A 16,213-nucleotide genomic window follows, 5' to 3' on the forward strand; every position below is an offset into this window, starting at 1 on the left:
TTTCATGTGTTGATTACTCTCTCACCACCTGTCTGTGTCAAATGCATATCTTTGTGGTGATGGTACATTTCTTTCTGCTAAGGGAATCCCAAAATCAAAAGTCTACAGTTCCTTCGAGAAGGAGAATGTATTCTTTTGATGATGTGCTGGATGAAGAAAAGCGACCCCCTACACTGACTGTGTCAGAAGCAAGTTACCAGAGTGAGAGAGTAGAAGAGAAGGGAACAACTTATCCTTCAGAAATTCTCAAAGAAGATTCTACAACTTTTGCAAAAAGAGAGAACAGTGTAACAACTGAAATTCAGCTTCCTTCTCAAAGTCCTGTGGAAGAACAACGCCCAGCCTCTTTGTCTTCTCTGCGTTCACTGAGCACACAAATGGAGTCGACTCGTGTTTCAGCTTCTCTCCCCAGAAGTTACCAGAAAACTGATACAATCAGGTTAACATCTGTGGTCACACCAAGACCTTTTGGCTCTCAGACAAGGGGAATCTCATCACTCCCCAGATCTTACACGGTAAAAAATGTTCTCAGTTCATTTAGTCTGTTCTGAAGAGCAAAATGTTGGTGAACTTGTGGAGAGGTTGGGGTTACATCAACTTTATGTATAAACTGTACATGCCATATATAAGGACGTTTTATTTTATGCCAGTTTAGATGCAATGGAAACTTAATGCTTAAGATAGATCAATTATACAGAATTTACTAAACTTTAAATTATGTGAAAGTATGGCTGATACATTTTAAAGAATGAAGAAGATATATTCTAAGGCAGAGTATTATTTTATAATGTCATTTTTTTAGATGTACCTTTTCTAAAGTATTAGGTTGAAAAGTATGAAGTTGTCAGTATGATTGTTCTTCTTGACCTATAAAACAGCATTTCATGTAGTTTAGCCTAGAGATTTTCAGGTGCTTATGTACACATTTCTGCTTTTTTCAGATTTCTCACTTTATCAGTTTGAATGTCTTACTGTTTATATGTATGCATTTCTATTAATATCAGGATTTTGAAGGATGTAGAATATTGCGGCATTTTTTTTCTGAGAATGAAGTGGTACCATATCCGACAATGAGTGTGCTAATCTGAATTATGTGAAAGAAAGCAACACAGTGCTAAGATTAATGTTCAAATTCTTTTTAGCTCTGCTAATGTAGAATCCTAAACTCTAAAAGGGTATAAAAAATTGGATATTTGGGGTGAGAGAAGCCTACCTAAACTAATTGGGAAACTCCTGACCATTATATAAAGGAAAATGTAGACATATTTGACATTATAAGAATTTCATAGCAGACTTCCTTAATATAGTCAAAAGACAATATATAGACTCAGAAAAATATTATTAAAATGTATGGTAGATAAAGAGTTAATATCTCTAAGATAGAAAATGCTTCTACAAATTGGTAAGCAAACACACTAGCAAAATGAATATAGAAAAGTAGTGGCCGGTTCAAGGGAGAAGGGATTCAAATGGCTGGTAACAAAGCACAAAGAAGTATGTTCAGCTTCCCTGGAGCAAGAATGAGACGTATAACTTTACCCATGGGAGTGATATAGACTTAGAACATTGAAAATGTCTAGTGTTGGCAAGGATGCTGAGAAACAGATGTTCTCATACATTACTTCTGGAGTGTGTTGCTACAATTATCTTTAGAAACTATATATATATATATATATATAAAACTTTTGCTCCAACAAGCCTACTTTTGGAAATCTGTGCTATAAAAATAAAAGTTCCAATTATAAAGAGATATGGATATTTGTTGCAGTAGTTTTGGAAGTAACAGAACATTTCAAACAACTTTAAATGCACATCAAATGAATAAATTGTTGATGTCCATACTATGGAATATTCAGCAAGTAAAGGGACTGGTTTAGAGTTCTATCTGTTGACCCGGAGTGATCAGCAGATAGAACACCAAGGCCTTTTGGCTCTCAGCAAAGGGGAATCTCATCACTCCCCAGATCTTACATGGTACAACATGTTCTCAGTTCATTTAGTCTGTTCTGAGGAGCAAAATGTTGGTGAACTTGTGCAGAGGTTAGAGTTACACCATCTTGATGTGTAAACTGCACATAACACATGTATATATGGCAATTTTTTTTTAACGCCAGTTTAGATTCAGTGGAAATTTAATGCTTAAGATGTTTGCTTGGAGTAAACAAGCAAAGCAAATTTCAGAAGTTTGTATGTGATATGAATGCTTTTGCTAAAACAATTTCCCCCACTACATGTGTGTTTATCTATCGGTGTGAAAGAACTCAGCCCAAGCTTTTAGTAATAGTTATGTTACTGTGGGTGGTGTGCTATTTTAGTTTTAAATTTTTAATTTAATAAACAACTTTTTAAAACAGAAATAAAGGTAACAGAATATCAAGTTTAAAATGATGTTTTCTTATTTAGATGGATGATGCTTGGAAGTATAATGGAGATGTTGAAGACATTAAGAGAACTCCAAACAATATGGTCAGCACCCCTGCACCAAACTCGGATGCAAGCCAACTGGCTTCAAGCTCATCTAGCCAGAGAGAGGTAGCAGCAACAGAAGAAGATGTGACAAGGCAGCCCTCTCCTACATCCCCCTTCTCATCTCTTTCCCAAGACCAGGCTGCCACTTCTAAAGCCACACTGTCTTCCACATCTGGTCTTGATTTAATGTCTGAATCTGGAGAAGGGGAAATCTCCCCGCAAAGAGAAGTCTCAAGATCCCAGGTGAGTTGGGGAAAGTTCTTTATCATCTGTGGCTCAGACACTTATGCATTTAAATCTGGAAACCATATCTCAAACGTCAAACCTTTAGGTATTAATCTGGGCTGAAAACGTGCAAAATGACATTCTGGTTTACTTTGAACAGATCTTGGAGGAAGTAGGTGTCTTTCCACTCTGAGTGCATAGATTCAGATAACACTTGTGATGTGAGTGTATGGAGACTTTGTGCACCAGTCTCCTTGGGATTTGGCTGGTGTTTTCTCTGTATTCCACATTTCAGTAGTGGTTGCCTTGTACTGCTAGTGCCCAGTAGTCCCAGGTTTCAGGTACAGTCGTCACTCTGAAGGTTTTAGATGCAGATCTAGTGTATATATGGGTGACAGAAGCCCTTTCCCAGGGAACTTAACTGGCCACAAGGAAAAATTGATGCACATGATAGGTGCTGGCCTCTAGGTACATGGCATTTCTTTTTCGATGATTTTAACCTTCTAGTGACTTTTAATACTATTTTATACTTTAGAATGTCTATAATTTCCGATGTTTCCTTATCTCCGAATGGGACTATGGAGGCTTAGTTATAATATGATAATTGTATTCCACAACATTTGGAGTCCAAACAAAATATACCATCAGATGAAGAATGACATGTGTAGTTTTTCCTACTTAAATTTCTAATAGATGACTTCTAAGGGAATGATTAAGTAATAAATGTTCTTTGTAGCCCACCTGTAAAACATGCCAAAAGTCTTTGGATAACAGAAAACTTCTCTCAGAAAAATTCTTGCTAAGCATTTTGATAGTTTTATGAACCCCTTAGCATGGCGGAGCTTTTGTGGTTCTTTGGCTTGGTTTAGTATTCTTTGTTGCCCTGAAAAACATTAATTGTGTATTATATACATTAAGTGGGTGTGTATATATGACTTGTCCTAAGTTATATTAGTATTTGTGTGTGTATGTGTGTGTGTGTATATGTATATATGACTTGTCCTAAGTTAGATTTGTGTGTGTGTGTGTGTGTGTGTGTGTGTGTATGTATATATGACTTGTCCTAAGTTATATTAATGAAATAACTTGATGTGAAATAATTTGGCATTGCATATTTATTATTATTGAGTTTTTATTTGTATGGGAAAACTTAAAACATTTAAACTCCCTTTTCTGGTTATAAGGTACTATGTGCTTGAGAAAATTTGGAAATGCAGGAAAGTATAAATAATTTAAATCGCTGATAATTCCATCATTTAGAGATAATCACTGTTAACATCTAGGTATATTTCTTTTGTTTTTTTTTCCCCCATGCATATTTACAGACATATATCTAAAAACAATTTCTTCAGCTTGCTGAAATAATTAGTTGTAAATTATCATTACATTTTTTAAGGAATTGGAAATATATAATTAGCTTCCTAAGTCTCAGTGGAGGAGAACAATAGCCTGTATTATACTTGGGGAACATAAGATACCAGTGGATGAATAATAAAAGCAGAAGCAAAGTGCCTTTTGTTTCACGGATTTGTATGTTTGCCTTTACCTTTTTCAAACAGCAAATTCAACAAAACAGCCTGAATCACGTGCTGCACGCTGGGTGTTGGTGCCTTTCTCAGGGTGCTGACTAACTGCAACTGTGGATTAAGGAAAAGAGGCTAAGTGTGGTGCGTGGGTGTGTCTCAGGTTATTGCAACTCAGAGGGAGCTTCAATTAATGTGGCACTGTTTCAGGTTTCATCATTAATGGATTTATACTTCTTTGTTCGCAAACCTGAGATGGTATTCCACCAAGAAAAATTAGGCTTGATTTGATAAGTGAAGCCATTGGAATTCTTTAATGTAGATATAATTCATATGGTGACTTACATATCTCTGATGCTTGGTGTGTCCTTTTCTGCACCACTAGGGCAGTAGCTTCTATAGCATGCCCTTGCCTTTGTCTCAGAAGGAGCTTACTGACTTGAGAGAAGGATGTGAATGTGTGTGACAGCTGCTGATCAATATGTAAAGGGCCTGTGCAACACTCCCCCAAACTCCATTCAGACACTATAACTCTAGGTGTTCAGAGGACAGCAAAATCAAGAGTAGCTTGTGGCTGATCATCTAAATGTTTCAGTAGCTCTGTGGAAGAATGTTCTTGAGGTCATTTTTCTCTTTCATACTTTGGACTTTTACTGGCACTGTCCTTTCGTCTCTTCCTCCAGACTCCCCCGTTGATGTTATTCTTTTCTTTTTCTTTTTCTTTTTTTGAGATAGGATCTTGCTGTTTTGCCCAGGCTGTAGTGCAGTGGCATGATCATGGCTTATTGCAGCCTTAACCTCCTGGACTCAAGCAATCCTCCCACCTTAGCCTCTTGAGTAGCTGGGACTGTAGGCACATGCCACAGCACCCAGCTCATTTTCGTATTTTTTTGTAGAGATGGGCTTTCACCATGTTGCCCAGGCTGCTCTCGAACTCCTAGGCCTGATCCACCCATCTTGGCCTCGAAAAGTGCTGGGATTACAGGTGTTAGCCATTACGCCTAGCTGATGTTATTCTTTTTTATCTTGGCTTCCACTATGCTAATTCAGGCCCTTTTCCTATCAGTGCAAATGGTCACAGGTGTTAGTACATGCTACACAAGACTGGCATCAGATTAACTTGCCTGATGCCAGGTTGGACTCAGTAATTTCTCTGCTCCAAAGCCTGTAGTGGCACTGTGTGGTTTGCTGAATGAAGTTTGTGGCGCTCAGGGAAGCAGTGATATCTCTCATGCCCTTTGTAGCACAGTCACAGCTGATGTTAGCGTGCTTACTATGTACCAACCAGGCTTCTCAGGGCAGTATCTTAGTTAATCCTCACAGCAGCCCTGTGAAGTAATCAACAATCCGAATGTGGACTATCATGATTACCCCTATTTTAGAAACATAAAACTTGAGGCATGGCATGGGCATGTTACTTGTCCAAGGCCATGCAGGGTACCAAGTGGAGTCAGGATTTGAATCCAGGCAGTCTGACTCAGGATTTAGTATCATGTTATGCTATCATGCTATGTCCTGGGAAAGAGAGATGATTCACCTGCATAAGGCTGCTTACTTTTTCTTGGATACATCATGTACTTTTTGGAGCACATCACTGCTCCCCCATTTGAAGATGCTTATTTCCCACATCTCTGCCTTTTGAGGTCCTATTGTTCCTCAAAAGCCCAGGAGCACCACTTCGTTCATGAATCAAGATATCACCCCTCCCCCATTGGAATCAAACTTCTTACCCTTGAAAAGTTTCACTCACTGAATTTTTCCTTGTCCCATGTAGTTACCTGTTCCTCCTTCACTGGTATTCTTTGTACATTCTTACACGTAATTGACCCTTAAGTTTTACTGACTTGAACGGCATTCAAAGCCTTGATTACCAGGCTGAAGTATGAACTTGATCCAGCAGGTAATTTAGAGTCCTTATTGGTTCTTTAGTGTGGGAATTTTAAGATTAAGGAATGTAAGCACTATGGTGTTCCCTAGAGTTATTTTAGGAAAGCTAAGTTGCTGCGTGCCATAGAAAAATCATAATGAAGCGAAGAACTTAATATGGTCTTATTTAAAATCTGCCGATAGGAATTTCCTTTTCATCCTCATAGCTGAGCTGGGGGTTTTGTCCCTTGCTGTTCTTTTTGCCCCATTTCTTTTCTTGTGGTTTTGCTTTTTTCTCTACCTTTCTTGCCAATCTGGGCTGCCAAACTCATTCTGGAGGTGACCCCAGACAGGGAAGAGGGAGTGTGACTCCTGAGGTCCTTCATCCCCTTCCATCTGCCATGGAGATGTGCTTTTCATGATTCTCCCCAAAGCTGGTCTTGCTTACAAGTTTCTGTTTTATTTTCTGTCCTTTCAGAGCTCTTATTTATTTATTTTTTTTTGAGGTGGAATCTTGCTTTGTCACCCAGGCTGGAGTGCAGTGGCGTGATCTCAGCTCACTGCAAGCTCTGCCTCCCAGGTTCATGCCATTCTGCTGCCTCAGCTTCTCCAGCAGCTGGGACTACAGGCACCCGCCGCCACGCCTGGCTAATTTTTTTTGTATTTTTATTTTATTTATTTATTTATTTTTATTATACTTTAAGTTCTAGGGTACATGTGGATAACGTGCAGGTTTGTTACATATGTATACTTGTGCCATGTTGGCGTGCTGCACCCATCAACTCGTCAGCACCCATCAACTCGTCATTTACATCAGGTATAACTCCCAGTGCAATCCCTCCCCCCTTCCCCCTCCCCATGATAGGCCCCGGTGTGTGATGTTCCCCTTCCCGAGTCCAAGTGATCTCATCGTTCAGTTCCCACCTATGAGTGAGAACATGCGGTGTTTGGTTTTCTGTTCTTGTGATAGTTTGCTGAGAATGATGGTTTCCAGCTGCATCCATGTCCCTACAAAGGACACAAACTCATCCTTTTTTATGGCTGCATAGTATTCCATGGTGTATATGTGCCACATTTTCTTAATCCAGTCTGTCACTGATGGCCATTTGGATTATAAATCATGCTGCTATAAAGACACATGCACATGTATGTTTATTGCAGCACTATTCACAATAGCAAAGACTTGGAATTTTTTTGTATTTTTAGTAGAGATGGGGTTTCACCGTGTTAGCCAGGATGGTCTCGACTTCCTGACCTTGTGATCTGTCCACCTCGGCCTCCCAAAGTGCTGGGATTACAGGCATGAGCCACCGTGCCCAGCCTCAGAGCTCTATATTTTTAAACCCTCTACAAATCTTCTTTCTAGAACCTCTGCTCCAGACTTTTTAAGGCAGTAACCCCCAAACGGGATGACACGTATGGAAGAAAGGAAGCTTTCTGCATGTCCATTTCCTGATCTCAACCCTATGATTACTGCCCCTTTGGATATAGTAGCCAGAACTTCCCTTATCATAGCTTCATACTGTGCATTTTGCTTGCTTCTCACCTTCACTAGGACCTGCTCTCCATGAGGGTAGAATACAACCCTACCTTTCTTACTGTCAGTGCAGTGCCTGCATCTGTACATGTTTGCTGAATGCTGACTGAATTTTCTTGGCTTTAGAGCTAAATATGTGAGAATTAAATGGGATTTTCTTTAATTGATCCAAAAACTGCTTAGCCAGCATGTGTATTATGTTTAACATTTGCTTCCATTGGAAAAAGAAAAAGAAGGCCATTACTGGGCATCAGTCATGTGTGCCTTGACACCTTTTAAATGTTTCATTTAATCATCTCAATAACCCTGCAAAGCAGGTGTATTATCCCATTTTTACCAGTGAAGTACATGAGATTTGAAAGTTATGTAACCTGCCCCAGGCTGGTGAAATGCCTACACCACAACTGCAATTTATCTGATGTTAAAGTTTTTTGAAATACGACAGGGGTGCGTTTGAGGACTGCCTTGTGTATAGGTAAGAGACCACATTTTGACTTATTTGGACTTTGCTGTGTCTTTAGAATTTTAGAGCCACTGGGAACCGAAATGTCTTTTGGTCCATAAAGATAAAATCATCCTTGAAACCATTTTGAGGAAAGGTGGTATTACATGTTTATTGAAACTTACCAGAACTGAAATGTAGAGTTTGAAATCTTCCAAGTAGGGCAGTAAGGAGCTACCAGCAGTTTAAAAATGGAGTGTGATATAATAGCGTGTTCTATAACTAAAGTTCTGGCAGCTGTGTGGACAATGAACAAAATAAGGGCTGGAGGCAAGAGAGCCACTTAGGAGGGGTAACCACAGGAGTTTAGGGGAGATCATGGCCTGAACCAAGATGATAACACAAGGGAGGGTGGCAAAGATGGGATGATTCAAGATGGATTGTGGACTTGACAGAACCTTGTAAAATGCAAATGTGTATGGTGGAGAGTAGGGATACAGGGATTGTTGTGTGGCATTCGACTGGGGAACAGTTAGGGGAAAGAAGGAGAAAGAGGCCCCAAAAGAATCCAATGTTTCTAACTTGGGCACCTGATGAGCTATTGATGCAATTAACCAAAATATGAGAAACAAGAGGCGCAAGAACAGGTTTGGGAGGAAGATAATGAGTTCAATTTTTGAATTGTTGGACTTAGACATCGGAGGCATGGCAGTGAATGAGGTTGCTCACAAAAGCATGTAGTCAGAGAGGTTGGAGACTAAGGAACAAATAACACAATGAAAAGAAGAGAAAAAAGAGGAACATGCTAATGAAACTGAGAAGTGGCAAGAGATATGGGAAAAAAGGCTGCAGAAAGCAAGATAATAGGTGACTTTCGAAGACTGTTTCCTAGAAAGCAAGAATAGTGGGCAGTGCCTGGAGGGTTGAAGATTCAAGATGTTATTTGGTAGGTAGAAAATAATCTTGGAATGGGATGAGGACAGTGGTGGGTGTATTATAGAAACACTACCTGCCACAGTGGGATGAAGGAAGGAGAGATGGAGAAGGATTTAGAGAGGAAGACCAAGATTTGAGGGCTACTCACTTCATTTTCTCATTCCAGTAAGACTCAGAAAGAAAGACACTAAAGAACTATATGTACACAAATTCAAAGATTATAGATTTCCTCTGATATTCCTGATTTTACAGTCCAGATTTACTTTAAGGTTAACTTTATCAACTAAGTAGGCTTTCCTTAACACATTTGTCTAATAGGAAAAATTCGAGAAGTGTAGTTTTTCGATTTGTTGTTAAGATTGGCCCTGTTTTTTTTTTTTTTTAAATTTAAATTCTATCTATGTTGACATGAAAATCTTAATTCAACAGATTTAGCAGAAATAAGAGTTACCATTGGGACTCCAGAACCTCCTCATGTTTTTGTTTAAAAATGTAGAGTCTTGTACTTCTGTTTCATCAGTCTGACAGTTGTTGGGGCAATCTGAACTTTCAGTGGATACGTCTGCTCAAGTTATACCTAATTTGAGGGAAATTTTTTATATGCTGAGATGATAGTAGATAACTGCCTTATCTTTTCTGGCATGAACAACTGAAACCACTTGGATAGTTCATTATCAGTCTTCAGGAATCTAGGTTTCCCCCAATAATTTATGTTCCTGTTCCATCCAGTTCAAAGATGATTCTGTCATCATTATCTTCTGAAACTTGGATTCTTTGTAGGATACTCACTTGGCATATACCTTGCAAGGAAAAATAAGGAAGTTGAAATCCTTCCTGAAATCACTGTTGAACAATTTATGCTTGAATGTAATTATAGATATGTTCACTTGGAAGAAGTTTCAGGAATAATTTGCTATAAGAACTTGGGATTAGACATAGATGCCTCAAGACTGCCGTGAGGGGAAGGCTACACAAGTGGGGCTCTGGAACTCTTACTTTGAAACCACAGCCACCCACTTTAATCCTTTCTGTATAGTGGTTTGGAAAGAGGTGGTCTGCGTAAGACTTTGATTTGAAAGTAGGCTACTTAAAACCAAAATTAAAAAGCAGTATTTTTATGAAAGAGAAGGCTTTACCAGGCCCAGTGACATGCCTGTGGTCACCTGGTTAATGACAGATATGCACCTGTAATTGCCCATGCGGTCCTCTTCTCTTTGCCTGCATTGTGTCTCAAGGACTGACAAAACACTTTGCCTGGCTGTAGCCACAGGGACGCTGTCCTTCCTATTAACTCTTTCAAAGAGGAGGAGGTTATCTGCCCTTTTATTAATATTTAAGATGTTTAAATAGTGATTTCTTTATTTCTGAGGTAAGTACAATCCTTCATGAGATAGTATTTCAAATCTAATATAACAGTGAGACATTTTCCTCTAGGGCTTAAGCTCATTCTCTGTGATCCTATATTTGGTAGAAAAGGATAATGTTCACTTGCCATCTCCCACAAAATATTCTTTATGTAGTTTGAGAGTGTTTATTAAGACTCCATCCTGTATTTTATTCTTCAAGCTATAAAACATCAGTGTTTTGAATGTGTAACCCATGATTTGTCTCTTTGTCTGTCTTCCTTATATAGCAAATAGATTCTGCACTTTAATTGGCTCTAAGTCAGATTTTTTTTTGTAAGTGTGGTGAAGATGACCACTCATTTTCACCGAGTCATCTCTAACTTAAGTGTATGGTGGTTTTGGCTGAGGAGTAGCACCAACCAGTAGTTTTTGCTATTCTTAGCAGAATTTTATTACATTCTTCAGATTGGCATTCATCAGGTGGTTATTAATGAGTGTTGACTACATCTGCATTTCCATGTTTAAACTGCTTTACAAAGAGCTTTCTGCTGAAAGCTAAAAATCCCATACCCATTGAAAAATCAACAATTAGTTTTTGAGAGCAAGAATCATCCCTAATTTATCTTTATTTCCCAAAGTGCTAAGTATTGTGTTTTTTTTTTATACAGAGTAAACAATAAATGTATGTCCAATGGTTGAACGAGTGAAATGTCATAATACTTCTGTGTGTCCATATAGAGTAGTGAATTCTTGATCCTTTGTTTATTCAGTGCCTTCCTTCAAATTCTTGTGTACTTAGTCCATCTAATGGTGCTATAACAATACCTGAGACTGAGTAATTTATAAAGAAAAGAGGAGGTTTAGTTGGCTCATGGTTCTGGTGGCTGGAAAGTCCAAGAGTATGGCACCAACATCTGCTTGGCTTCAGGTGAGCACCATGTGCTGTGTCACAACATGGTGGAAAAGCAGATGGGCAAATGGTGTGTGCAGAGACCCAACACAAGGCAACCTCACTTTATAACAACCTGCTCTTGTGGTAACTAATTCAGTCCTGCTAGAGTGAGAACTTACTCCCATGAGACTACATTCATTCCTTTATGAGGGCAGATCCTTCATGACCCAAACACCTGTTAAAGGTAACACTTTCCAGCACTACCACATTGGCAATTAAATTTTAACATGAGTTTTGGTGGTGACAAATCACATCCACACCATAGTACGTACTATCCTAATATTTCTCAGAATATTGCTACTTGTTTTAAACTTGTTTTATGGGTAAAAAAAACCTTAGGCAGAAAGCTTTATGAATTGCCCAGTTGGTTCCTGGGTTAGGTTTAACTGCCAAGTTAAAATGGAGAATTGGTAGGTCTTTTCCTGGAAAGTAAAACAGGTTTAGGAAGAATTGTAACAGGTAAGTCTAAGTTTTTTTGAGGTTAGGAAACAAAGCTGAAACACTGGTCTCATAAATTCATATTAAAATCTATTTGTTGCTTCCTCAAAACAAAATATGTAAATTACAAGAGAAATTAATGTTTGCACAGACATAGTATACTGTAAAACTTGAAACATTTCGTTTAGAAAATAATTTAAGTTCCCTGGAATTTAGGATTTGTAGTGTAGTATAGGGATAGCAATGGGAATAATTATACCTTTTGTCCAAGAGGTTATTTGGGGGCTTATGAGCTGATGTTATTTTGAAGAAGTCATGGACTGTAGCTCAGAATGTGTCAGTAGGGACACTCTTGGTATATTAGGGAGTAATTCCTTAAGGGTGACATAGTTCTACATTTTGCAGCATGTATAGCAGCTATGCCTTTAACACTACATCTTCATGTGGCATTTGGGCAAGTAAAATACCTTGCCAAACTTCACATGCCCACTAGGGAGTGGTACCAGTCCTAGATGGATGCCACTAGAGGCTAAATTATGTGTCTGTGAACCACTTGAAGTTATTCAGAAAATATGCCAAGTATTGGGAGTAGGTTTTTAAAAGTATGGTGGTCCTTTTCAAATAAATGATTTAAATCACTGTACTTTATTCCTGGGCAGTGAATAAATGGTGTGGCCTATAAGTTAGACTCAATTGTACAGTGGGCAGAAACCTAAGCTTATCCATGGCCAACCAATTTAAAGTATTAATATGAAGAAAAACATGTAATGACAATAAGATTTTCCTTATTTTAGCAGAAAAATAATAAACTCAGTGCTATTTATATAAATGAAAGTTTTACCAACCCAAGGAAGAAAGAATGAAGCTTCTAGTTTATCATGAAATGATTCAAGTATACCTAGCGTGCAGCCTCCCTCCTTTCATGGATAGACTTTCCTCCATGTGGGTGCCAGAGACACTGGATACCAGGTTTCATGTTTTGTTTTCAGGATCAGTTCAGTGATATGAGAATCAGCATAAACCAGACGCCTGGGAAGAGTCTTGACTTTGGGTTTACAATAAAATGGGATATTCCTGGGATCTTCGTAGCATCAGTTGAAGCAGGTAAATGATATATTTAGCTCTACTGAATTTTCTCCTTTTTCATCTTTCATTGTGGGGTTGGGGACCACAGAAATTAGCGTATTTGATATAGGAGGAGAAAACCTGTGAAAAATGCAACCATAAGGCCAGAAAATACATCCTCTTTCCTGAGATTATTGGGGTTCCAAATTCCATATTGTTTATTCTCCTTGAGTAATTAATTTTAGTTTTGAAAGTCTTAACTTTGTGATTTTACAGATTTTGTCCATTTTGGACTTTATATTTGGAAATGCTAACAAACAGCACTTAAGTAAAGATTCAGAAAGAACTTTCCACGATCAGCCATGCTTTGTAGTAAATGTATATGTGCAATTTAATAAGTTGATTTTTTTTGAGTGTTCTAATATACTTATTGCCCATGAAGTCTTCAGGATGCTTCAGGACTTCTGTAAAAGGATTACCCCTCCCCGGTCCAGGTCTATACCATGTCAAGCCCGGGAACTTTTTTCAAAACATTACAAAGCCTAAAATTAAAAAGAGGAGTTCCTTTATTTTTACTTTTATTTTTTAATTTTTTACATATTTTAGCTATATAAAATTGCATGTTAACACCAGTTAGTTCTTTTACATCTTAAGATTGCCTTAATTAGATAATGGTATTTTAGTTATGGAGTAATTTTAAGCAGTTTTAAATAGCTGTGTTTTCTTCTGCTCCATTCCAGAATGTATCTGATTTGGAAGCTCAATTAAAATGCAGTATATTTCATATTTCAAATTTAAGAGTAACTTAAATTTTTTGTCCTTGGGAGGTTAATAAAGAAGTCTTATTGAATACATTAGTTTATCATTTTTCCTTTAATGAAGATGCATTCTATAGAACTTCAAAAAACACCTCTAATGCTTTGTATGTTGTACTCATATATTTGATATTAAAAAAATAGTGACCCTTATCCACCTGAAAAAGAGAGAAATGGTTAATTAAAATTCAGAGTCACTTTTCTTAAGCTCAAAGCAGCAACTAGTAGAACATGTGGGATTTTTTCCCCGATTGATTAATTTATTTTGTATTTTTAGGTAGCCCAGCAGAATTTTCTCAGCTACAAGTAGATGATGAAATTATTGCTATTAACAACACCAAGTTTTCATATAAGGATTCAAAAGAGTGGGAGGAAGCCATGGCTAAGGCTCAAGAAACTGGACATCTAGTGATGGATGTGAGGCGCTATGGAAAGGCTGGTGAGTTTGTGTTACCACCATGTCTGGCGTTTGGAATTGGGACCTGGCCCTTGGCAAGTGGTTCTAACAGTTTGCTTCAATAACTTTTTATTTTTTCACTTTACTTATGTTTTGGCATTAAAGGTATTTTGTAGTTACATCGTGACAAATCTTGAACCCTACTCCTTTGAATATTCTGTCTGGACTTTTCACTAGCAAATTTACTGAATTCTACAGTATTGATTGACTGATTCATGTACTGGTTTGATTGAATGCAAATATCAATTGAAGACAAATGTATCTGCATCCAGGAGTTATTTATAATAATACTGAGTAGTAAGAACTATGCTATGATTTAACTTTATCTGCAGCATCATAACCATATTGGTATAAGAGAGAGAGCTTGGTAGGTCATATTCCTGTTTATTCTCAAAGAACTTTCGATGTGTATTCCATTAATGTGTTTCTTAATTATAGAGGCTAGATGGGAAAGGGCATTAAGCCTCCGCAGATCTACCAACTTATGATATCACAATAAAATATCTATCCTGGTTTATGGGAAAGATTCAGCAAATTTGCTAGTTTTTTCATTACTAACGTGATTTAACCCTTGTGTTTTGGGAAGGTGGTCTGTTGGCAAAAAGCCCTAAACTCTTGATTTATTTCACATACTGCCTGATTTGTTTGTCTTGTATATGTAGATTTTTTTATATATGTGCATTCAATGACTTTATTCTTTCCACTTCAACATCTATGTGTACTCATTTGATCTTCATGTGCCAATCAGACTGGGGCAAAGACCAACCTTCCCTGCCATTTATACGGCATAAAACCCTCAATCTCACCAGTATGGCTACCAAAATTATAGGTTCACCTGAGACAAAGTGGATTGATGCAACTTCTGGAATTTACAACTCAGAAAAATCTTCAAATCTATCTATAACAACCGATTTCTCCGAAAGCCTTCAGAGTTCTGTGAGTATTTGGAGAAGTGGGAAGTACTGGTGTGGAGCAAAGCAGTTGTTAGAATTGTGTATGGAAGAAAATAATTTCTTTTGTTTGTACAATTTTGATACTACCTGTAAAATGTAAATGATTGAACAACGTAAATTATAGTAAGGAGATACAGTAAAATAGATTTTTGAAAACCATAGGCATTCCTCATAGAGTAGTTGTGAGTTATATAATGGTAAAATCAAAAGATCCCAGAATGTTGTTTTGCAGGTGTTTTCCACCAGTCTTTCATTATTAGACCCACCTCTCAGATCTTTGTGAGCGTGAAGTAGCAATTACATAAAATTATAAACTATGACTTCTTTATGTGTTCCCTAGTCTTTACTGACAAATAAATGTAATAGTTGGGTGTAATGGAAAACTTCATGAAGCGTTTTTAGTTTTTGTGTAGGTGAATTTGGTGGGTAGACTTACATATGTGGTTAAGAGATAATCAGTTTCATTAATTTGATCAAAAATATAATGTAGAAAATTTTTTAAGTGTCAAAGCAATACTTTTTCCTATAGACTTTGAAGTAATGTGGTTTCTATTTATGATACAAGTTGTTCATTTAAATTAATAATTAAATTTAAATTTCAACTAAATATTATGCACTTATACTCCTTAGATTGTGCTATTATCATCTCAAGGTAACTCCTTTTATTTAATAAGGAGATCTTACTATATTGTGTAAGAAATGTTTGAGAATCCTATATGACAGTTTTGTGTACTCATAAATATAAGCCAAATGGACTAATGATTATCTGGCTGATTTTATTTCTTGGAAAGTTAACGATTGATTAAACTTAAAATCATCCATGCCTGCAGCTAGTCATTAATTCTGCCACAAATATTGAAATATAATGAAAAAACTTAAGTTTCTACTACATGTAAAAGGCTGTAAGGAATGCATCAATATCCCGAGAAACTCATCTTGTTAAAATATATATTTCAGTAATGTGAAATGCATTATTTAAGTCCAAAGTCCAACTGGAGAGAATATTAACTAGCATTTTTACCCTTTCCAGAATATTGAATCCAAAGAAATCAATGGAATTCATGATGAAAGCAATGCTTTTGAATCAAAAGGTAAATATCACCATTATATCTTATATTATACAGGAAAAGACACAGCACTCAAGTTCTGCTGTTATAAAAATTAATATCTGTGAGTGAAAGAAAAACTG

At 37.3% G+C, this 16,213-nt stretch overlaps 1 protein-coding gene across 6 annotated transcripts in view; it reads left to right on the forward strand.

Moving 5' to 3' along the window:
- Positions 1–16,213, forward strand: part of LMO7 (LIM domain 7) — a 219,327-nt gene that overhangs the window by 180,574 nt on the left and 22,540 nt on the right. For 4 of the 6 annotated variants that reach the window (XM_073014398.1, XM_073014399.1, XM_073014397.1 and 1 more), the window contains 6 exons: positions 83–515; positions 2,404–2,712; positions 12,724–12,838; positions 13,892–14,053; positions 14,820–15,007; positions 16,055–16,115. In XM_073014398.1, coding sequence (XP_072870499.1) covers positions 83–515; positions 2,404–2,712; positions 12,724–12,838; positions 13,892–14,053; positions 14,820–15,007; positions 16,055–16,115 — 1,268 coding nt within the window. The remainder of the gene's footprint in view (positions 1–82; positions 516–2,403; positions 2,713–12,723; positions 12,839–13,891; positions 14,054–14,819; positions 15,008–16,054; positions 16,116–16,213) is intronic. The other 2 variants (XM_038007757.2, XM_038007767.2) reach the window with 1 other exon arrangement.

Source organism: Chlorocebus sabaeus, chromosome 3 (genome assembly GCF_047675955.1).
Source record: "Chlorocebus sabaeus isolate Y175 chromosome 3, mChlSab1.0.hap1, whole genome shotgun sequence".
Lineage (NCBI taxonomy): Eukaryota > Metazoa > Chordata > Mammalia > Primates > Cercopithecidae > Chlorocebus > Chlorocebus sabaeus.